We start from the raw sequence: 24025 nt of genomic DNA, 5'->3' as shown, positions 1-24025 counted from the left end.
GTCTTTTACGCTGTATTTTCGGGTCGCTCTCAGAGCTCGTGTAAAGCGGGTGTGTGGCCGAAAGAAATATATATTATATTTCAGAAATCTGCTTAGGGCTTCCAAAAGGCACCCAAAATTCCAAACACACGTGTGCTTTGATTAAGGCTTGATTAGGGTTTGCAGAGCTTCAGCATTTGCCATAAAATTGCGAGCAATTTGTTACAAAACCATATAAATTATATATCACTGTAATCACAAAACTTCAATCTATTTCCGTATTGTAACGGAATTTTAAATTATGTCTTTATTTTCGAGAAAATTTAGTTCAAACATAAGGAATATTTTGTTGATGTTTGACCATCAAAATCTTAAAAATAAAGAAGTTGTCTAAAAATGTGCTACAATACGGATATAGTATAATTCTTTATCTTTAATTTCCTTCTTCATTTGTGTAAAAATACCTAGCCAGTTTTACATAGAACGTTAAATATCGAACGCTTATTTTGCTACTTTTTCGGGCTAGTGAAATGGACTCTTAACTGGCCAGGACAAGACACGAAAAACATTAGACGATCAAATCTATTTTTCCAAGGCTCCTTGATTAATTTAATTAGTATTTTTAACACAGCCATGGTAGCCATGGTACTCTAGATTGAAATTTAAATACGATTTTTTTAAGAGAAAATGTCAAAAGTTGACATGATTTTTCATTCTATGCAGAGTGTCATTTTCTATCGAATAATGTAAAAATATATCGAGGGTATATACCATTTAAAAATCAAAACTTGTCATCTTCATTTCCGTTGAAACAAGATGTGACCAAAAACAATTGAATACGTCAATCAATCCTAATTTATGTCATATACTAACATACCAAATCTCGTTTTTTTATCTGAAAAAAAAAATTATAAAGTTATAGGGGTGAACCACTTTTGAGATACATCCGGTATGTTACCGGATGTATATTTACTCAAATAATTAATGTAGGTATTATCCAACATCCAGCAGAGTCAAATCTCTCTAAAACAAAACGCATCTGAGGATCCGCTTTGAATAAATACTCGAAACTTGCTTTATTTTATTTTGACTATAGCCGATAACGCGACGGCCACGAGGCGACAAAAAAAATAGTTTATCGTCAATTTTAAATATAGGTACAATAATTATGTTTGGATTGGAATGAGAGAAAAGAAGATAAATAAAATGCTAGTTTTAATTATGTAATAAATAAAATATGTTACATGTATCTTTTTATTACGGTTGACTATTTTACTCTACATCCTTTAATTTTTGTTAAATTAACAAAAAGTATATCACAGCCATCTAGATTTTTTCAAATAATAAAGATCTACTGATGGAAAATCATAAGAATCAAAATGTCTAGGAAAATCTTTGTCTGAGGGGTAGGCAAACTTAATAATGATTTGAAGATATATGAATTCCCCATTGAACACCGGAATAATATACTGGGTGTTCTATTTAAAATAAAGGAGTAAGTTGCTTTTAAAAGTATCTAATGTTCCATTATTATTATTAAAAGTATCTAATGTATTATTATTAATTTTATCTCATCCTGTATAACTCTTTGGCTCAAATTTTAATTTGGTTTAACCTACAATGGTTACTGTAATTAAATATCAGGCTATACAAGGTCAATTAAAATTTAGGTAGCTGTTATTGAAATTTACCCTTCATTTTCATAAAATGTGAAATAAATATGTCAAAATCCTTACATTATAGATATATGCTTCTTTAATAAAACTTACCTTTATTTTTTTCCTTGAATCCGAAAATCGATTAATATATAGGGTGTTCCATTACAAAAAAAAACAACTTTGAGTGTAACTCCTTTAGGGACACCCTGTAAACTATATATTTTTAGAACATGCTTTCAATTAATCTACATACGCTGCCAACATTTCATTTCAATATAAACTACTGTTCTCCTTGGAGCCTCCGCGCTGTATAATTATATATTTTGTTGTTTTATAAAGTTTAATTTTTCAAAATTTAGTTATTATTATTATATACCTACATAAGATTATATTGGTATTGGCAATTATAAAGCTCAAAAATACCTAGGTTTTTTATCTTCATTATGCTATATTTTATTAAATTTTATAAAACAAAAAATAAAAACACTTTTAATATTATATTTAAAAATGCCATACAATTGACTCTTAAAAATATTCAGTTAACATTTTAATACCTATTTCACTTCACTAACAATAAATGTAAGTAATTTTTCATTCTTTGTGCTATATTACCTCTATCTCAATTTGCTAAAAAACTTTAAATATTTAAGATATCTATACCTATTTGCAATACCAGCAAGATTTCAATTCAATAAAAAAAACATAAACCTTATTTATTTCTATAAAAAATTACCTTCAGATTTCTTAAAAACGACAGGTCAGAAATATGGGTAATACTATTTTCTGATAGATCCAAATGTTCTAAATTTAGATTATTATTTAGATGTTCAATAGTCTACAAAAAATATTGTTTACTGACACATAAAGTAAATAAAAGAAGTTTTACCTTTATACTATTTTTAGAAAGACACAACCACTTCAAATTTGTTAGCTCTTTTAATCCTTCAATTGTTAAGATCCCGTTGTCGCTTAAATTTAAAACTTGTAAACTATGTAATCTGCAAACTCCATACATACGAAGTAATTGATTATGACAAGCTGATAACTAGATCACATAAAATAATGACGATTTTTCTAAAATTATTATATTGAGTTTCAAGATTACCTTTTCCAACTTTCCAAATGCATCAATATTATCCAACCTTTGTAACTCGTTTTCATCTAGAATTAACTCTGTTACTTGACTGTCTTTAACAGAAGGCTTGTTTAACTTTTTTAATTTCTTATTTGATAAGTCTAGTATAGTAGAAATGCTATCTGAAAAATAAATTCAACAGTTCCATATTTCATAGTATAGAACTTGCAGATCAAAATTACCCATTGTAATCAGCTTTACTTCCAGAAGTTATATTGCTAATATATTTAAAACCGAGAAACTTATTAAAATAAAGGGTATACCAAATAAAGAACAAATTTTTAATTTGTGTTTTTTATGTCTAAATATATAAAAAACTGTAACACTGAACCAAGATTTCAAGGAGGCATAAAATCAACGCACAACAAATTTATAATTCAGGTTATGTTTGTGTTTAATACTAGTGATGTGCCCGTTATAAAAATCCCAAGTCAACAGAACTATTCGAATGTGCTAGAAAATACTAAATTTTTCGTAGTATATTCTGTGTAGTAAATTAACAACACCTGTTTTTTGATCCTTTGAAAAAGCTACAGATTCTTTTAGAACTTGGAAACGTGACTCGTGACCAAGGCTTTGACCAAGGTTCGGAAAACTACATGTTACTTTTAAAACTATATAAACTACATTACATATAGTTAATGTAGTTTATGTAGAGGGTGTAGTTTATGTAATCTATGTATGTAACTTTCAAATATCAACGGTTTGAGGTGAGGTTATAATAAATTGAAGCTTTAAAACCACATAATGTATTTGAGAAAACAGAAGAAATATGGCTTTAAATATAATATCTACATCATATTATCTCTATTACACCTCATACAAAGGAAAATTATTCATAATATCAATACATAGTTTATTAACGTAGTTTTCATGTAGTTAATGAACGGGAAAAGACGTAGTTTTTGAAGAAAAACTACACGTAGTTAATCAGGTAAATTACGTCTTAATCATAGATTTAGGAAGAACAGATATCACATTGTGCATTTTAACCATGTCTTAATTAACTACTTCCGAACCCTGCTCGTGACTGGCTTTCCTGCATGTTTCCTGGTTTGATCCATCCCCGTGTCCATCCCTGATTTTTTAATCTGAAGTAGGCACGGAAGTAGGTATATAAGCCAAACCATTTTATTCAATGGTCTGAGTTGGGTTGACATCTGTTGACATTGACATTAACATGTCAAATCAATTGTCAAATTAATTATTAACCTAAAAAAGTTTTTCAATTTTTTAACGTTCATGATATCGGGAAAATTATTTATTTTGTTTAAAGTTTGGAAAGTCTACTAAACAATAAAAATATAATACACAGTGCGGTGCTTTTAATAAGGTTTTTTTATATTTGTTTTTTACTTCTAAAATGTCATTTACCAAAGTAAGTAGAGGAGCAGCGTGGTTATTATTTAAAATAATTTGATTTAAAAATATGACTATTGTTTTGTTAACATTTGGTGGGAATTTCTAGTCTTATTTATATTTAAAATAATTAAAAATTAAGGCTTCCTCAATAGACAGTCTATTAATAACATTTTTTTTATATTGTGAAATAAAATGTCTGTTATTTATGTTTAAATTAATATTTATGAAAAAAATAACAAATGTAATCATATGTGCAAGTTTTGCTAATGTTTTTTTTACTTTAAAAAATATTGTACCGTTTTATCGAAAAAAAAGGCGTCAGCGATGGCTATGAAATGAAGATCGCTGTCATTTTATATATTAAAGTATATGGGATATATCATCGATTTTCAATTCCAAGCCAACTGGACGACGTTTTTTTTACGTACTTTAGCTTTACATAGCTTAAAACAGATATACAGTATGCTCAAAAAATATGAAAACGAATGATTTGGGTGATGACAAATAAACAATTCATATAGAGAATAATGGGATTTATAGCAATTTCAAACTGTCAAAGTCATAAATCTTCAATCACACGGTACCATTGCGATAAAAAAAAAGTAGTACAGCAAAATATGATTTAATGTGCTGGTCTCTAATAAAATATTAAAAATTGCCCATTTTTAAAAGGTAGGTAAATTTTTTATACTTTGTTTCGCCACGTATACCTATCAATTATTACCAAATTCATGGTAATGTCTAAAAAGTTAGGTGACATAATTGTATTATATATACGATATCCACTTCTCGATATCCTTATCGACCAGGAGTTCTATCTGGGACTACTAATTCTTGTACTACTTTTTTTTATCGCAATGATACATCTTTTATTTGACCGAAAATCAAAATTTGCTTTCATGACTGAAAATTAAAATCGCTTCTAGCTTTATGTGAGTTCCACTAATCTCTGGCCGAATTTACCATTGGAATAGTTAAAAATGTATATACAGTAGAACAATTCAGACACATATTGAAACTACTACCCCTGAATTAGTAAAGAATCCAGATTGATGAAATATTTTTTTTTTGTAATTGTTTAATAATTTTATTGATTCCAACCCAAACTAAAAATTTAAGCACATTTTTTTTTTAAATAGAAATGCCAAACCTTTTCTAAAATACATTAAAACTTTACTGCAATTAGTATACCTAATATGTATGCATAAAACTTAAAAAAAACACTTCATAGCTGTAGTACAGTCAATCTGGCATCAAAAAAGATGTAGACTCCCTTCAAATTACCCCCGCTCCCATTCTTTGCCAATCGTAAGTGGTCCACTGGATAAGCTTAAATTCGAAAATTCGTATCCCCCCGCCCCACTGTTTTTGAGAAACTCAAAAAAAAATTAGATTTGATTTTTTGGCTGAACCGTAGGTCCCACAATTTTATGGAACAAAACATGAAGAGAATTATATTCTCTACAGTTTCATCTCAAGTAACAAACCTCTAAAACGGAACTTGCGGGAAGAAAGTTAGAGGCCAAAGTCACTCAAAAGCAGTTTTTTGCATTTTCCGGGTGAAAGCGAGTTAGAGGGGGCTTAATCACTGCGACCTTAAAGATCTATTGCGCTCCCTTACATAAGTAATAACTCATCATACAGTCTATAACCCATTATACATGGGGAGACATGGTATTTCCCACCCTGCTCTGACAACAGATGTCCTTCCGGGGGTATACACCCTTCCACGGTTGCAGTTTGGCCCTTCGTGCTCATTACAGTTTAGGAGCTTGCCTCCGGCTGAGGTACCCGTGAGGTGGAGGCTGGAGGATCTCTCTCCTTTTTGTCCGCCTGTTTAACTTGGTCTCTCCTTAGACATGATACCGGTGTTGTCCAGCAACTATAATAAAGGACATATCCCTCTTTTTCTATTGCATCCTTGGACTTGGGGTCAATTCATATTGCGAGGACCTGACTATGAGCCTCCTCCCTCGAGTTGATGACTCGCCAACTCAGTGTCCTTACTTTGGAGTTCTGAGCCTGGAAAAGGCCCAGCAGGTACATATGTGGTATCTTTCCCCTTGCTCCTCGGTAGAAAGACCGTGATGATCGTCCCTTTCGCTGCAATCAGTCCCGGCCCTTGCAAATTTTTAAGCTTAGGTGCGATTTCCACCAACCAATCCGCCGATTCTTGAGATACACAATCTATGAGGATCATGGCCCTCCGAAAGTGTATCCCCGCAAAACGCAGCTGGCCTACATTTTTTAGATCGTTGTGTTGCGATCCGGTCGCCACTCCGTCCAATATCCCCTTTTCTAGAGCCGTTTGCAGGTCGGTGGTCAGTGCTGCCTCTGGGTAATCCTTTGGCAGCACCGCCATTTTCACTTGTCCAGCAATAGCGGCAAAGCTGGTGATACGCCCCTGCTTGCCTCCCGGTGTTGGACGGCTTTCCATCCTGGCTTTTTTCTCCTTGCCGGAGCAGAGGTGAGAGGTTCCTCTCTTGCCCTTTAGTGGAGATGCGCCAGACCGTTTCTTGGTTCCTTTACCCTTCCCTTTTTTGAGGAGTACTTTTGCTTTTGTTTCCTCTGGAGCAAGTCCCTCGTGGAGCAGTCGGAGGTATCTCCGTGCTTCTGCTCCGCTAAGACCTACACTCAGAGGATCGTCTAGCCCGCCTGGTTGACCCAGGCCGGGTAGACGAAACGGTAGCTTGTGTCGCTTATTGGGTCTAGAGGTAGACTCCCGAACATTCCTGGGGGAGGTGGTAGCTGGTGTGTCTCTTGTGGAGGATGATCTCGCGTCAGCCGCCTCTCCTATAGTTCCTTTTGGGTTTGGTTCCTTGGAACTTTCATTGTTAATGTTCTCAGTGTCACTAGGGGGTTTCCCCACAACTTTACCGGTGGTGTTTTTAATACTAAATCTGATAGTGTTCCCACGAGTCGCTAGGGATAATCGGTCCACTTCTACAGAGCCCCGCATGTAGAAGTAAGGAGTAAATACACAGGGGCCTCCGGGTATTCAATGTTAAGACCAGTAGAGGCTAGTTTTCTATCTAGCCACGCATCCCTTTGACCTAGTCCCGCCATAGTAGGATTTAGGTTTTTGGTGAGGTCCTTCCTCTTGGTCCAAGACGCCCCCCCCCCCCAAACCATCTAACCGTGAGGCATGACCACAGACAGTAGATGGTACCTGGTATGACGGACAGAATAGACCCGTCCGGCATCGTTATATGTCTTGGTGCAATTCCCTGGCCACGACACTACTGCCAGGAACCAGACAGTGAGATGCTTCTTAGACCAAGTCAAAGTTCTAGAGGTGATTCCCCCAGTACCTAACTAGGAGCATTTCCCCACCCACGACAAGATCTTGCATCTCCTTGGAGAAGATGAAGATAAAAAAAACTATAACGAAAACTATCTTTGCGGTGCGCGGTGTGGTAACGAGTTTCCTGACGAATACCATTGGTAAATCAGTGCAGCACTGATGCGCCACTAGTGCAATCTTTAAAAACCATTGGTAAATTTAGTCAATTTTTTAAATACCATCGAAGACCAGTTGGCACTTTTTGCACCGAGTGCAGCTAGTGCCGCACGTTGTATTAATGAGCCTGTTGCGCTAGTTCAATGAAATATTATTGGAAGAAAATACTATTATATTGTAGATTTGTGGCAATAACTGAATTTTGTCATCACACGTTCATTATTTCGTTACAGTATACAGTATGATACAATGGTTATCTTTCGTGAATCAGACTAGTTGTTTCATTACTAAATCAGTGTCACTTTGGAATGCAAATTCTTTTTATAATTTATAGGTACGACCATTGAGTACCCTACGCACTTTCCAAGCTTTTAACGCACAGTGTAGGCGACATCTTACAAACAACTCAACCCCAGAAGAACCTGCAAAACTCGAAAAAAGTAAATTTTGCCAAATAGTTATATTATACAGGGTGTAAATAATTAAGGGTCAAAAAAATTAGATCGTTGTTTTCTGAAAAATAAAGGGGAATTTTTATGTAATATTTTTCGGTTTGGCGTTTCCCTGTGTTGTTATTTGCTTACACAATGCACTAAAATATACAGTCTCCATAAATTTTATATGCAGTTTTATTAGGAGTATGAATAGTGAATTTTATATTTTTCTTGTTAAGTGTCCTGTTTAGAGAAAAATATGTTAAAAAATTACCAAATTAACTAATTTATAATAAAATGTGTAGTTTTTTAGTTCTAAATAGTTCTAAATAGTGAAGGAATAAAAAAATACATAAATATCGAGAGAAATATAGTAAAATATTCCAAGTGGTTTAGCTGTTTGAACATCCTCTACCATTATAGCCGCAGACTAAATATTAAATATCAACTTTTTTCTCTCAACCGCTTTTAAGAATTGTCGATAATAATGTGTGAATTTGGTTCGCCCACTTTTGGTTAACGTTGATTTGAATTTGGTTCACCCTGTACTAGCAAATAACTAGGGATATGCCATCCTGAAAACAATATATATATATATATATATATATATATATATATATATATATATATATATATATATATATATATATATATATATATATATATACTGCGTCCTATATATTTAAAGGCGATTCTTTGAAAGATTCTTCAAGTTTCATTAACAAAAATAAGTGAGCCTTTTTTAACCCCTTCCACTCATCGTAAAGAAGTGAAAAAACATGCATAAAATTTTAATATTCTATCATTTTTTTAAGGATAACAATAAAATACTTTTTCAGCCGTCTTATACAGGGTGGTCCGAATAGTATTCGGGAAACTTCGGCCGCATATTCGGGAGATAAAAATAAATAAAAATTTCTTATAAATGTATGTCCTAAAATGCTTAGTTTTGGAGAAACAGGGTGTAGGAGTTTCATTTTTATTTCGACCGATAAAAATGAAATTTTCCAAATTAGTTCTGAACTAAGGTTGATATTTGGATGAAAATTGGTGTCTGGGTGTTTTTTGGCATAAGCTATTTGATTTTGATGTCAATATGACTCCTCCCTATAGGGGGCCCCATCTACATGTTTTTGAACTATTTTGAAAAATAATAACTTGTTGTCCAAACCTGTATTAAACTACTGAGTGAACAAATATACATTTCCGCCGTTTTTTACGCAAAAAATCTCTCTGGTATAAATCGCTGCGAGCAACCGTTCTCAAGATATTTTGATATTTAGAACTGAAATTATCAATACGTCATCACTGACCAAAAACAAACATGTTTTCATAGATAAATGCAACAAGTTTAGATTGGAAAGCCCGTAAAAATTTTAGGTCGCGAAATTATTTTGGATCGCGACCGTTATACGCGATCTGGCGCTGCTATAGCGGTCGCTAAGAACAACGGCAAACAAAAACAGAAATAATTTTCTCTTGTCAAAGTCTTCAAAAATCATAATATCTTTCAAAATCCAAACCGCTCTCATTAAAGAAATTCCGAAAAGTGTTTATAGCGTCCATTTTCAAAGTAATAATTACTATCTTGTGAGTTTAATTCAAGTTTTATTTACTCCAACCGGTGATAATTGTGAAAAAGTGACATTGAAAACTTAAAAAGCTGTGCTGTGAACTGTGAACTGCAAAAACCATCGTGGATCGTGGCATAACGTCGGTTTCCAATGTTTCATAGGTATTTCCTACATGCGTCCTTATATAAAATAAAGTTTCTTGTGTATGCAACACACTGTCTTTTATTTATAAAATTAAACGAAAATAATAATAAATTTGAATAAACAATATTTGGCGGAAATTTTCCGGAAAAAGCCGAACCGCTCCGAAATTTTCAAAAGTTTTGGGTCGCGACCGTTGCAAGGATAGCGCCAAATAGTGTTTACATTGTCCTTTCATTGGCACTTTCCAATCTAAACTTGTTTCATTTATCTATGCATGTTTTCCGGATGGTTATTTGACATATCGTCCCATTGCTGCCAAAAGTCACTAACTTCCTTTTTATTACATCCGAGAAAAATGCGTCTAAAGATGAATTGCATTGCATAAAGATGTTATAGTTAGTAACTATTCGGAGATTACAGTTGAGGGTTGGAACCTTTGGTGTTACACAGCAAAATAAAAACACTAAATCACCACAATACACCAAAACACTTCTACTTTTACACTGGACGCGCGTTTCGCTAACCATGTTAGCATCATCAGCAGATGATTATAAACTAAAGTACAATCTACAAGGTGAGCGTTTATATACTCGCTCAGTGGGCCCCAGTGGGCGTGGCAGGAAATCTAGCCAACCGAGTCAGAGCCAGCTGGGCGTAATTGTTTAATTAATTTTAAATTATTAAGATCTATACAATGTTCATTATCAACAATATGTTCGGCAACGCAAGATTTATCCGGTCTACCATATCTTATCTGAGCTAAATGTTCTTTAAATCTAGTTAATATTGATCTTCTAGTTTGCCCAACATATTTCTGATTACAATCTTTACACGAAATTTCATAAATACCCGACCTTTCCAGTGGAGGTGTTTTATCTTTTGGATTACCTAATAATTGTTGTAATTTATTCTTAGCACTAAACACAAGTTTATAATTGACATTCTTAAAAATTCCTTTTAGACCACGGGGTAACTCTCTATCAAACGGTATCGAAAAATATTTAGACGTATCTTTCTCCGCTTGAAAAGTCGAATTTTCAGAAATCATTAACCTATACCTACGTTTTCTAATTAATTTATCAACTAGTGAAGGAGAATATCCATTACACTCAGCTACATTCCTAATGTAATCTCTTTCTATTTCATATCTTTCGTTGGAAAGTGGGAAACTAAGTAATCTATGAACTAAGAAATTTAAACTAGCCATTTTATGTTCAACACTATGATGTGATTCATTAGGAATATATCTGCGTGTGGTCGTATTTTTCCTATAGATATCAAATTCCATGCAATTATTAGTATTTCTAATAACTAATATATCTAGAAATGGTAATCTGTCGTTGTTCTCAATTTCATGCGTAAATTTAATGGAAGGAAAACGATTATTTAACTTAGTTTATTAAACAAAGGTTTAAAGTATGCATTGCCCAACTCTGGTAGCGCTTTGGAGGAAATCGTCGTTGGTGTTGAAACTGCTATTCAGCACTTGCCCGAGGCTTCTAAAGTATTTACAAGAGAGGCTTGTAGAAATCAGTTATCAAAAAATATTGTTTCAAGTAATTCATTAAAATCTAACAAAGAGCACAATATTGTCAAGAGTTTGCGTAACAAAGATTGTTTCTATCTAAAAGCTGATAAGGGAAATAAGGTTGTTATATTAGATAAAAAAGACTATTACGATAAGGTTAACAACTTAATCGATAATGGCCCCTACATAAATTTGAAAAAGAATCCCTTGCCGAAGATGGTAGCAGACGTTAAAAAAACTCTAAAAGAATGTAACACCCTTATTGATCTTTCTTTAAAGAGGAAATTGCAAGTATCCAATCCCTCATTACCAAAATTGTATGCTTTGCCAAAAATTCATAAACCGGACAAGTCTATGCGCCCAATTGTTTCGGCTGTAGGTTCTCCGACTTATAATTTGGCAAAATGGTTATCAAGGGAGTTTGAAAATTTACCTGATCATGAACCTTCTTTCTCAGTTAAAAATAATATTGAATTCATTAACAAAATTAAAGATATAACATTGCATGAAGGTGAAATTTTGGTCTCCTTTGATGTATCTTCGTTGTTCCCAAGTGCTCCAATTCCACATACTTTAGGCTATTTGAAGGAATTACTGAACGCAAATGGTCTCGACAACAAAACTGTGATTGAATATATTGAGCTTACATCGTTATGTATGAAACAAAACTGTTTTCAATTTAATAACAACTTTTTTGAACAGCGGGAAGGTACAGCAATGGGTAATCCATTGTCTCCATTTTTGGCTAATTTATTCATGAGCAGGTTTGAAGTGGAAGCTAAGAATCAGTTTAAGTATTTTCCAAGAGTATGGGTTAGGTATGTGGATGATATTTTTGTTGTTTTTGACACACATTGAGACACCATAGATAATTTTATTTCTAAGTTAAATAATCGTTTTCCTTCCATTAAATTTACGCATGAAATTGAGAACAACGACAGATTACCATTTCTAGATGTATTAGTTATTAGAAATACTAATAATTGCGTGGAATTTGATATCTATAGGAAAAATACCACACGCTGATATATTCCTAATGAATCACATCATAGTGTTGAACATAAAATGGCTAGTTTAAATTTCTTAGTTCATAGATTACTTAGTTTCCCACTTTCCAACGAAAGAAATGAAATAGAAAGAGATTACATTAGGAATGTAGCTGAGTGTAATGGATATTCTCCTTCACTAGTTGATAAATTAATTAGAAAACGTAGGTATAGCTTAATGATTTCCTGAAAATTCGACTTTTCAAGTGGAGGAAGATACGTCTAAATATTTTTCGATACCGTTTGATAGAGAGTTATCCTGTGGTCTAAAAGTAATTTTTAAGAATGTCAATTATAAACTTGTGTATAGTGCTAATAATAAATTACAACAATTATTAGGCAATACAAAGGATAAAACACCTCCACTGGAAAGGTCGGGTATTTATGAAATTTCTTGTAAAGATTGTAATCAGAAATATGTTGGGCAAACTAGAAGATCAATATTAACTAGATTTAAAGAACGTTTAGCTCAGATAAGATATGGTAGACCGGATAAATCTTGCGTTGCCGAACATATTGTTGATAATGAACATTGTATAGATCTTAATAATTTAAAATTAATTAAACAAGTCTCAAATTACGGGCAATTAGATGCATATGAAAGCATCAGAATTAATAAATGTAAAGATAGTATGAACAGAGTCAACGGTCCAATTCCTTCAAGTTCTTTGTTCCTACTACTCTAGTGGCGGAAATCTAACTGTTACGCTCAGTTGGCTCTGACTCGGTTGGCTAGATTTTGCCACGCCCACTCGGGGCCCACTGAGCGAGTATATAAACGCTCACCTTGTAGATTGTACTTTAGTTTATAATCATCTGCTGATGATGCTAACATGGTTAGCGAAACGCGCGTCCAGTGTAAAAGTAAAAGTGTTTTGGTGTATTGTGGTGATTTAGTGTTTTTATTTTTTTAACTATTCGGTATTAAAATAAAATATAAATAGCCAGAAATCTTAGTTAATGACTTTTGCAATCGATTTGTTAGAAAAAAATGTTAGTTAGTGACTTTTGGCAGCAATAGGACGATATATGATTAGTTATTTTGATTGGCTATAGGTTATAGATATTGGTTTATAGGTTTGACGTTATATGATTGGTTATTTGATAAATTTGGGAACTTGTACTAACTACTGGTGTACGGACGAAAAGTTATTACTCTCCAAAACAGTTTAAAAACGTGTATAATCAAATTTCTTATGTCAAAACAGCCAGACACCAATTTTCACCCAAATATCGACGTTATTTTAAAAATTATTTGGAAAAAAAATGAAATAAAAATTAAATTTTACACCCTATATCTCAGAAACTAAGCGTTTTAAAATATAAATTTATACGATTTTTTTACTTATTTTTATCTGCAGAATATGCTACCGAAATGTCCCGAATATAATTCGGACCACCCTCTCTAATGGTTAACTTTTGACTCAAGCAGACTTGTAGAACAAACTACCATTTATTTTTAACAAGGTGTCGTTCTTTAAAATTTTTCGTATTTGTTATGAAACACTCTTTTTTCCTTTTCCCACAATTTTTCTCACTTATTTTTTCAACCCTGTATATTTATTGGGGTGTCCGTTATTTCCCAAGTTAATTTTTTTGTTGCCGCCCTCTGAAATTTTAGTTTTTGCTCTAAAAAAATTATCCAACGTAAATAAGCTCTTAATTTTTAATTTAAACCGTGCCGGAATCATGATACTTTTCCCATTTAAATAACATGGGATTTTCTGACCTTTTGCATTTATTTTTTTATATCCAGAGCAAATGAACCTACATTTTTCACAAAGACATATTCTTTTCTAATACAAAATTTTACGCTCTACAAAAAGGTCTCTTTGTTTTTTTCCATAAAAATATTCCTTTAAAAGTTATTCGCAGTCAAAGTTATGCACATAGTTTATATTCAAATGTTTCCAAATCATTCACTGCACATTCTAATTGCGCCTTTCGATTTTGACTAAAAAAGGATCTAGAGCAGGGTTGGCATGATTTAAATCAAATGATTTAAATCATGATTTAAATCAAGTGATTTTTTTAATTTTAATCATTGATTTAAATAAAAAAAAATAATTTTATTAAAACTTTATTATAAATCAAAAAATAACTGCAAAAGTTACAAAAATGTGTCCTAGAAAATTATAAAAATGTTATAAAACTATATAAAAATATCTATTCATCAATTTAAATGTTGGACCGATTTTTGAAGTAATTTCGTGTGAATCCATTAGACCGCTAAACGCAGGGATTTATTTTAAAATTTATGTATAAGTGACAAAAATTCCCTGTTCCATACATATCATTCGCAGTCTAATGCAGAACTAGGTTCTTCTGATATAGAGACTATATCTTCATTCCCGAGAATCTATAATAATAATCGTTGTCAGGAAATATGTTGTTTTATATATTTTTTTTTGAAATGGTTGTATTTTTCCAAATTCTTACCGACATTTTGATCTGCAGTGCGTATTTTACACTTTGACTAATACTAATTTCAGTCTCGACTTAAGAGTATTTCCGAACAATAATGTATTGTTTTATTAGGAGTCAAAATTATACTTTTTTTGATGATGCTGTACCTTGGAAGGACCATCGTAAAGCTATTCCGACGTTACAAGGTAACACAAAAAGTACTTTTTTACTCCTAATAAAACATACATACTATTTTTTTAAAACATTACAAATAATTTTTAATCAATTTCAAACATTGCAAATAATATAAACAGTAATGGAGCAACAATTTGTACACTCGTTGAATTTGACACTTAATATCAGTTTAATAATATATTTTCGTACTTATGCTTAGGCGTAACAGTGCTTTACTTTTATACCTAGGCGTTGAAATGACAAAAATTAATACTTTTGAGACGTTTAAAAAAAATCCTTTTGATCTGAAGCGAGCGATTTTTTTGCGAAATATATTGGTGACCGATGAGGAAAAATGACAAACGCACCCTAGAATTATTAATGTTATTGATAACGGGCAGAGTTATAAAGATTTAGCCATTTAGGATAGGACTTGAATTGGAAATAAGTCCTAGTCATTTGGAAATCCGATTTAACCCTCGACTACTCGCGCGGCGAAAAAATACACCAGCGGTCGCATGGGATACAAGTACTCGAGGGTTAAATATTGTTTTGAATTAAAATCAAAAAAATCTGATTTAAATAAAAAAAATCTGATTTAAATCAAATAAATCTGATTTTTTTATTTTTTTTTAAAAATCATGATTTTTTCCAACCCTGATCTAGAGCCATACTTTTTTTAATAAACAAAAAAAATCAACTTTGGAAATAACGGACATCCTAATATTTATAGTAATAAAAAAGAAAAACGAAATTATCGGGCAAAACTCACAGTAAGATAAACCCACAGTAAATATGAACAGTTCATCTTTACTGATTTCTCCCGTATTGATTATTGATGAAGCCGGAAGGCAGACACACTAATTGGTAGTCGTATTTTAGTCGTTTTCATGGCTAATTTTACTATGGGTTTTGACCAATTATTTGGTTTTTCTTTTTTAAAGTCCTCACGATAACATCCTTTGTTTATATTAATATATATTTCAGCAATCAATAATGTCACACTCTTGGGCAGAGTAGGAGCAGAACCACAGAAAAAGGGATCAGATCAATTTCCGATTGCAGTATTTTCGTTAGCGACTCATACAAATTACCGCTACGAATCAGGGGAATTCTTACAAAGAACAGAATGGCATAGAATAGTGTGTTTTAAACCTGGCTTAAGAGAGACAGTGTTAACTTATCTAAAAAAAGGCCAACGAGTTCATGTAAGTGGAAAGTTGATATACGGTGAGGTAAAACAAGGAGATGGTAGTACAAAAAATACAACATCCATAGCGGCCGATGATATTATATTTTTTCAATAAAGAACTGTAATCTCAATATACCTTGTACAAAAATATTAAAAGAAACGTAGCTTTATTTTTAAACAGTGTTTTTATTGTTGATTCTGTAAGTCCTTTTAATTAGATACACTTTATTGTTTGAGCTATATGATCGAGCTCTATAAGTGTTGTTTCATATGGAGCGGAAAATATTATTTTCTGCCGCTTGTTGACCGCTTTTCTTTCAAATTAATAATTTTTCAGATGAAATCCCCCAAATTCAACGCAAAATTTTCTATAAGGTATAGTTTTATAGTGTAGTTTTTGAAAACAAAGAAATATATAGTATACAGACTGGAACAAAGGGAAACTTAAATCTAGTCCCTTTTTTATCAACGGTCGATTCTAGTAAAAATTCAAAACATTTTTAAATGACATACTCTATTTATGGTTGGTATGATACATGTTAAGCCGCGTCCAAGCTAAGCGAACAAAACGTTCACGAACATATATAATTAACACTATATAGCAGCCCATCGGTCCCGACGACTGAGCTGCGGGGAAGAATGCTTCAACCAGTTTACTCTATAGATCTAGGATGCGTTTAGGTAGTCGCTGTTTTTTCGAGTACCCGGCTAAATTTGAGTTGAAAAAAATAAATATGGATGATAACGTGAAAATTGCGGCAGCTGCTTTTATTGTATTGGCTGATGCTTGCAAAAAAAGACCAAAAAAGAAACTCTGTAGCAAAACAAAATTGATACAAAGCTGAGAAAACTACAGTGCAAGTATTTTTATTAAATAACTTAACCGGTAAATTAAGAACTTTTGTCGTTGAAGAATCAATATTTAGCAGGCGGAGGGTTACAGGGATCTTTTGGTAGATTATTCGTTATAGTGTATTTTTAAGACCTCTGTATTCATTTTCAGCCGATTCTACCAGGTGTTTCTCAAAAGGGGCTCACTTTTTTTATTTTTTATTTTTTCAGATAATACAACGAAATTTGGTTTGTTAGTATATGACATAAATGGGAATTGATTGACGTATTCAATTACCTTCGGTCGCGCTTCCTGTTTCACCGGAAATTACTACAACTTTGGATTTTTAGATTGTATCCTAAGTACTTTTTTACCTTATTTGATAGAAAATGACATTCTGAATAGAATGACATATCATACGTCAATTTTAGACATTTCCAATTAAATACAAATAGCATTTTAAATTTCAATCTAGAGTACCAAGACTGAGTTAAAACTATTAATTTGTAATCAAAGAACTTTGGAAACATATATTTGCTCGTGTAATTTTTTTTCGTATCCTTTCATGGCCGCTTAAAAGATGCCCAAATCGTATTTTTAATGATAACTCAATTTTTTCAAATGGTACGAGGCTGGCTCAGCATATTTGGAAAAAGCATTTTTTACGAATAATTTGGTACCACATACTTGGTATTTGGAGTAAAATTGTCGTTACGTTTATTTATGGCCATTTTTTAATTGAAAATGTCAAAAGTTGACATATAATACATCATTCTATTTAGAATGTCATTTTCTATCATATACGGTAAAAAAATACCGAGCGTACCATTTAAATCAAAAGTTGTTGTCATTTCGGTTGAAATTTATTAGGTAGTGACTGAAAATTAATGAAAACGTCGATCAATCCTGATTTATATCCTATACTAACATACCAAATCTCGTTTTTTATCTAAAAAAATAAAAAAGTTATAGAAGTGAACCACTTTTATAATAATCATAAAGGTCTTTATTAACAAAAATGAAATTATATGGACGAAGTCTAGCTACATAGCTATTCACACTCCACCCACAATAAAATTAAAATTATAAAATATTTTCTTTGTGTAAACAAATTAGTTGTAAATGTTTTTCACGATCCCAGTCAATAACTGCGTCTCCCATTGTCGAATACTCGGTAAAAAATAAAAATTACAGATGGACGCCCGAAATTAAATGAGACCCTTCCAAGTGTCCGCCCCAGAGTCCGCCGAAATGCACGCCGTTCACTCCTTTTGACACCCGTCGGAAAAAGAACGCGCGCGCTCTAGCATGCAGGCAGACACACGCTCTGGCGTACAAGCTAGCCGTTCTTCGCACCGTGCTCCTAATAGGCCTAGGATAGCTGTACTTGTTGGCTTTATTACTTATAAATCTACCTATCTCACAATTTTCACTTTTTATCTAGTTAATTATATATGTTCGCGAACGTTTTGTTCGCCTAGATTGGATGCGGCTTTATTATACCTTTTTCGATTACGAGTTCGATGGTAAAAAATAAAAAAAAAACATATTTAAAGTTTCTTTTTGATCTGCCCTGTATATTTTTTTTCTTCCTCTACAATGTGTGAAAACTATACTAATTACCCTACTGTAACTACCATTAATATTTTGAATGCATTATTTAATATTAGAACATTTAATAAGTTCATGAATAGGAATTTGGTTTTTTAGTTTTACTTGGATATTTTAACATTTCTGAAAACAGTATTTTCTAATTGGTAAAACGTAAAAAATCGTTAGATCTGACAGCCCTGCTGAAACTGGTCTGTCGTTCAACTGGACGCACCTAGTATATACGCAATATATCCGTGCTCGCAGCGACCTGGCCGTCATCGTCAGTGCGCTTGAGCTCTAAGAGAAAAACTTCATATGAATGTATATCGTAAACATCTTAATTTGTGAGATACAGGGTGGTAAATTTTTTTAACAAAAAAACTTTTTTTCATAATAACTAACTTTTTTCATAAAACTTGATACACGTCTTTTATGCATCAAAATGCCTTTTTTGGTCTACAAAGAATTTTATTTATTTCAACCAGTGCCGTCCATACGGGTTTTATATTCAATATTTTTGGAGAAAAAAGTGGTACACCACCGACTTCTCTTAAAATAAAAATTATTTTCAAAATCTCCATTCATTTCTAAATTTTTTTTTTGTCTCTTGATTTTTTCGTCCGACGCATAGTTTTTGCTTAAAAAAAACTTAACACACTTGAAAAGCTTGCTTAAAAAAAAACTTAACACAATTAAATTTGAAAATCACAAAGTAGTTTAGTTATGAATCTGCGGGTACAGGATTTTATAATAATAATAATAATAATAATAACACACCATTTCACAAAATAAGTATTACTTGATCGACTACCTGCCTGGCCCTAGGAAAGCGGAGCTATCCCGGCCAGAACAGGATAACAGCCAGTTAAAACTGAGAAAGAAATAATAAATAAATAATAATAATAATCAGCACTTATCACAGCATAATATCCTTACAGAGGAACAAAAGGGATGTAGAGAACAGAGCCAAGGATGCAAGGAACAGTTAACCATTGATGCGGTAGTAATGGGCCAAGCTGTCAAGGAATGTAGAAATCTCCACGTAACTTATATCGACTACAAAAAAGCGTATGACTCCATCCCACATAGCTGGTTAAAAAGGGTTCTTCAAATATATAAAATCCATCCAATGCTTCAACAATGCAGTCATGGAGAACAAGCATCCATCTAACAACCTGTAATGCAAATATACAAACAGATTCAATCCCAATCAAAAGAGGAATCTTCCCGGGCGATTCCCTAAGTGCACTGTGGTTTTGTATATGCCTTAACCCACTCTCCAATACTTTGAACGAAACAGCATATGGCTTTTACATTAAATACGAAAAATCAGTAAGACATAAAATTCACCATCTCCTATACATGGACGACATAAAACTATATACAGCGACAAAAACAGAACACACCGAGCTACTTAAAATTCTAGAAAAATCCACAAACGACATAAAAATGGAATTTGGGATGAACAAATGTAAAACACTACACATAAACAGAGGTAAATGGCAAAACGAAGAGCAGGCATCTACATTAAACAATGAACACTTAGACAACATGCAACCCAACGAATATTACAAATACTTGGGAATTTTACAAAACAGAAAAGTTGACCATACCGCACTCAAAACCCAACTAAAAGAACAATACAGGAAAAGACTAAGTAAAATACTGAAAACCGAACTAAATTCAAAAAACACAGTTAGAGCGATTAACACCTACGCCATACCGCTGCTCACCTATTCATTTGGAATCATTAAATGGTCCAAAACAGATCTGGAAAATTTAAATATTCTGACAAGAACTCAGCTAACTAGATTCCGACAGCTGCATCCCAACTCTTGCAAGGAGAGGCTGACCATTGAAAGAAAAGAAGGAGGTAGGGGCCTGACAGATATTCACGAAATACACAACAAACAGATTAATTCACTAAGAAAATACTTTAAAGAAAAAAATACCTCATTACACCAAGCAGTAACTATAGCGGATGCTAACTACACACCATTAAATCTTAACGCAGAAAATATTCCTGTTTCAAATATACTCACATTAGAGGAAAAGAAAAACAAATGGTCCCAAAAGCAACTACATGGAAAACACTGTCATATTATGAACAACCCCGACATCGATAAAGAACTGTCATATTCATGGCTACAAAAAGGGCAACTGCAACCGGAAACGGAGGGATTCATTATAGCGATACAAGATCAAGTAATAGCAACGCGCAACTACAGGAAATACATAATAAAAGATAGGGCCCAACAAACGGATACCTGCAGGCGTTGCCACCTCCAAAGTGAAACAATAGAGCATATTACAAATGGTTGTAAAATACTCACTGGTACAGAATACACTCTAAGGCATGACTTTGTTGCGCGTATTATACATCAAGAAATAGCAAAAACATATAAATTTATACAAGAAGAACAGCCCTATTACAAATACACGCCGCAATCTGTCTTTGAAAACGACACTATAAAACTCTACTGGGACAGAACGATCCATACTGACAAGACAGTAACATGCAATAGACCTGATATAACGTTAACACTAAAAAAAGAGAAAGTAACATATCTAATAGAAATCAGTGTTCCGAATGACAACAACATAACAAAGAAATATGAAGAAAAAATTAGCAAATACATTCCACTAACACAGGAAGTAGAACGAATATGGCAACAAAAAGAAGTTAAAATCCTACCATTTATTATATCTAGCACGGGCCTCACACACAGGAAATTTAAAGAAAACCTCTATATTTTAAATTTAAAAGGTCATATTCACACACTTGCTCAAAAAACAGTAATCATTAAAACCACAAACATAACCCGCTCCTTCTTAAAACAATAGAGACAAAACAATAGAAACTCTGACAGTACTTGGTAATGAACACCCGTCTGTCAGAATATACCACCAAGAGTGAGAAAAAAAATAATAATAATATGTCTTTATTTTAATAATCCTCGGCGAAGTTCAGTAAATAACTGCTTAGTTAACCGAGTACCATTATAGTATAACCTAACAAATAATATCAATATCTACTACCTTATCTTAAATTAATATATCAAATGTGTAAATATAATAACAAAAAAGAACAATGAAAAATACAAAAAAATATAAAAAATATAAAGCATTAACAAAACTATTAGTGTAACACATAGAGCACACATAGAGAACAATTAATACTTATATGTAAGTACATTATGCAATAACATAAGGCAACAGGCATGTATTGGTGTTGATGAAGAGAGAGCCAAGGAGAGGCATAGTTGGCTGGTTTCAAAAGAATACTCAACTCACATTATGGAATAATAAATCTCTGAACCCCGATCTAAATGAACCGAGGGACTTAGCTATTAAAGCACTTGGCAGGGAATTATATAACGAGACCGCAGAATACGTAAATCGTCGATATAAAGAGGTCTTATATTGAGGTAGATATAACTGATTAATATTTCGAGTGTCTCTGCTATGAACAGTTTGGCGCAGTTTTAATTTAGATTTTAAATATAATGGTGTCTGTAATTTAATTAGTTTGTGTACAAAGGTAGCCAAATGCAGTCTACGGCGTTCATACATATTAAGCCACTTCAATTCTTTAAGCCAAGGTGAGATATGCTCCCCTCTATCCAGAGAACAAATAAAACGTACACATGACTTTTGAATCTTCTCTATTCTGGAAGAGGAGTGCACGTCAAGACAAGGTCAATAGACAATGTCAGCATAGTTGGCATGGCTAAGAACCAAACTGTCACATAGACTACGTTTCAATGCTTAACTCATAATATTTTTATTCCTATACAATCCCCTCAATGCTGTATAACTTTTCTGCACAATTGAATTGACATGATTTCGAAATCTCAAATCACAATCTAGAGCCAAACCCAAATTCTTGACAGTTTTTAATGGATGGATTATTTCGTTATTCAGTTTAACAGATAATCCCTTTGCTAAGGGTACCCTACCAAAACAAATCATTTGAGTTTTGCCAAGATTCAACTGAAGACCATGATTCAATGAGTATTTACTTATTTTCTCAAGAACAGAATTAATATTATTGTAAACAGCTGCTGCATTTTCAGCAGTGTAAGTTGCATATATTTGCGTGTCATCGGCAAATTGATGCAGTTCGCAATCCACAACATTATTTTTCAAATCAGCGGTGTAAATAAGGAACAAGAGTGGTCCCAAAATGGAACCCTGAGGTACACCCCTAGAAAGCGGTAAAGCATCCGACTGAGCCTCATCGAGAACTACACACTGGCATCTATTAGACAAATAACTGCCAACCAATTCCACAACATTTTCCGAAAACCCGTCATAATGAAGCTTTGCCAGTAAAAGGTCATGCCCCAAGGTGTCAAATGCCTTAGTATAATCTAATAAAAGCAGACAGACAGACTTTTGACATATATTATTTTTCTTCCATTTAAACAATTTAATATTATAACAAAAATGTTTGCCGGTTCTTGCCCATTGTAAATTATTTAAAGTTTAATGAACCTATGAATAGTTGAAAAATTGAAATCATAAATTATCCCTAAATTTATTCTCGCTAAGTTTTCTTCCGTAAGTATTGACCTTTCTCTGCTATTGTCTTCTGGATATATCGTATAAAAATAGAAAATGGATGTAATACTATATTACGTAACGAGTATTGTAAAAAGTATATTACGCACAAATAGAAAAGTTGCACACAAAGGCGTGTGGCGATGTGTGCCATTTGATTTTTTTTCTACTGTCAATATTATATGAAAAAACTAGTATAGAAATCAGTGCGACTTGCAAATAAAGGGCAGATTTGAGAAAGCTGATTTTTTTATACCTGTATCAACGACGTACATTAGGGATTTTAATTTTAATAAATTAAAAGGCGAAACTCATTTTTCCGCGTATGCGCCGCCACTGCACAGTGGTTCCCAGATAGGTCATTACTTAGAAATATTAATTTCAAAATGTTTGCATGAAACTGTTGCTAATACTTCTCTTATATTCCCCTGTAAACGATACATAATAAATAACAAAATCAAGTAAAAGCCTAGTGTAGCGCTTTTTATATTAGAAATGTGACATTTTCGCTACTGAGGTTCAAGCTAACATAAACAGTTTTCAGATAACGCCAATTAATTACTTATTTTAGTAAAATTGATAAAAGCTGTTGCTTTTTCTGTAATGGACGTTCGAAAAGAAGATAAAAAGAACTGTTTTTTCTTTTTTGCACTTAATTAAACCTAAGTAATATTAGTTTATGGCAATTTATTTGAAAGCAACAAAAATAGTATTTTAACATTTTTGCTTGTCACTCTTTAAGACTTTTAACTACTTTCCCTTTCAAATCCTCTTAAACGGCATGATAATACTTGTTGCTTAAAGTATATTGCATATAAATTAATTGCCACTGGCCGTCGAAAATTGCCGCCCGATCTTATACCGGGTGGATATAGCGGGCGGTTATTTGACTTTTTGTCTTAAAATAAAAGTAACTTATTTTTTCCTCTTCGTGTCAACTTATTT

General features: G+C 32.8%; 3 protein-coding genes across 4 annotated transcripts in view; 2 read left to right on the top strand and 1 right to left on the bottom strand.

Annotated features, from left to right (window-relative positions):
* Positions 1-3181, bottom strand: part of LOC115880205 (centrosomal protein of 97 kDa-like) — a 34800-nt gene extending 31619 nt beyond the window's left edge. For both annotated transcript variants that reach the window (XM_030897343.1, XM_030897344.1), the window contains exons 1-4: positions 2955-3181; positions 2743-2894; positions 2524-2682; positions 2371-2472 (exon numbers count right to left, since the gene is read on the bottom strand). In XM_030897343.1, coding sequence (XP_030753203.1) covers positions 2371-2472; positions 2524-2682; positions 2743-2894; positions 2955-2958 — 417 coding nt within the window. In that variant the 5' untranslated portion in view covers positions 2959-3181. The remainder of the gene's footprint in view (positions 1-2370; positions 2473-2523; positions 2683-2742; positions 2895-2954) is intronic.
* Positions 3182-3947: 766 nt separating this feature from the next.
* LOC115880236 (single-stranded DNA-binding protein, mitochondrial) lies at positions 3948-16272 on the top strand. The gene is made up of 3 exons (XM_030897400.1): positions 3948-4150; positions 7929-8034; positions 15888-16272. The coding sequence occupies exons 1-3, from the start codon at positions 4136-4138 to the stop codon at positions 16205-16207; spliced, it is 441 nt and encodes a 146-aa protein (XP_030753260.1). The 5' UTR covers positions 3948-4135; the 3' UTR covers positions 16208-16272.
* Positions 16273-19966: 3694 nt separating this feature from the next.
* On the top strand, positions 19967-21361 carry LOC115880188. The gene has a single exon (XM_030897325.1). The coding sequence runs from the start codon at positions 19967-19969 to the stop codon at positions 21359-21361; it is 1395 nt and encodes a 464-aa protein (XP_030753185.1).
* Positions 21362-24025: the final 2664 nt, after the last annotated feature.

This window comes from Sitophilus oryzae, unplaced genomic scaffold (assembly GCF_002938485.1).
Source record: "Sitophilus oryzae breed Bouriz unplaced genomic scaffold, Soryzae_2.0 scaffold_1620_pilon_pilon, whole genome shotgun sequence".
NCBI lineage: Eukaryota > Metazoa > Arthropoda > Insecta > Coleoptera > Curculionidae > Sitophilus > Sitophilus oryzae.
This window is presented reverse-complemented; position numbering and strand designations above follow the sequence as displayed.

Bases quoted from the DNA above. Each gene is read 5' to 3' on its own strand.
- LOC115880236 (XM_030897400.1), top strand. The intron at 8,035-15,887 runs GTAAATTTTGCC...TATATATTTCAG, and splicing joins ACCTGCAAAACTCGAAAAAA to CAATCAATAATGTCACACTC.
- LOC115880188 (XM_030897325.1), top strand. From the start codon at position 19,967: ATGGAATTTGGGATGAACAAATGTAAAACACTACACATAAACAGAGGT.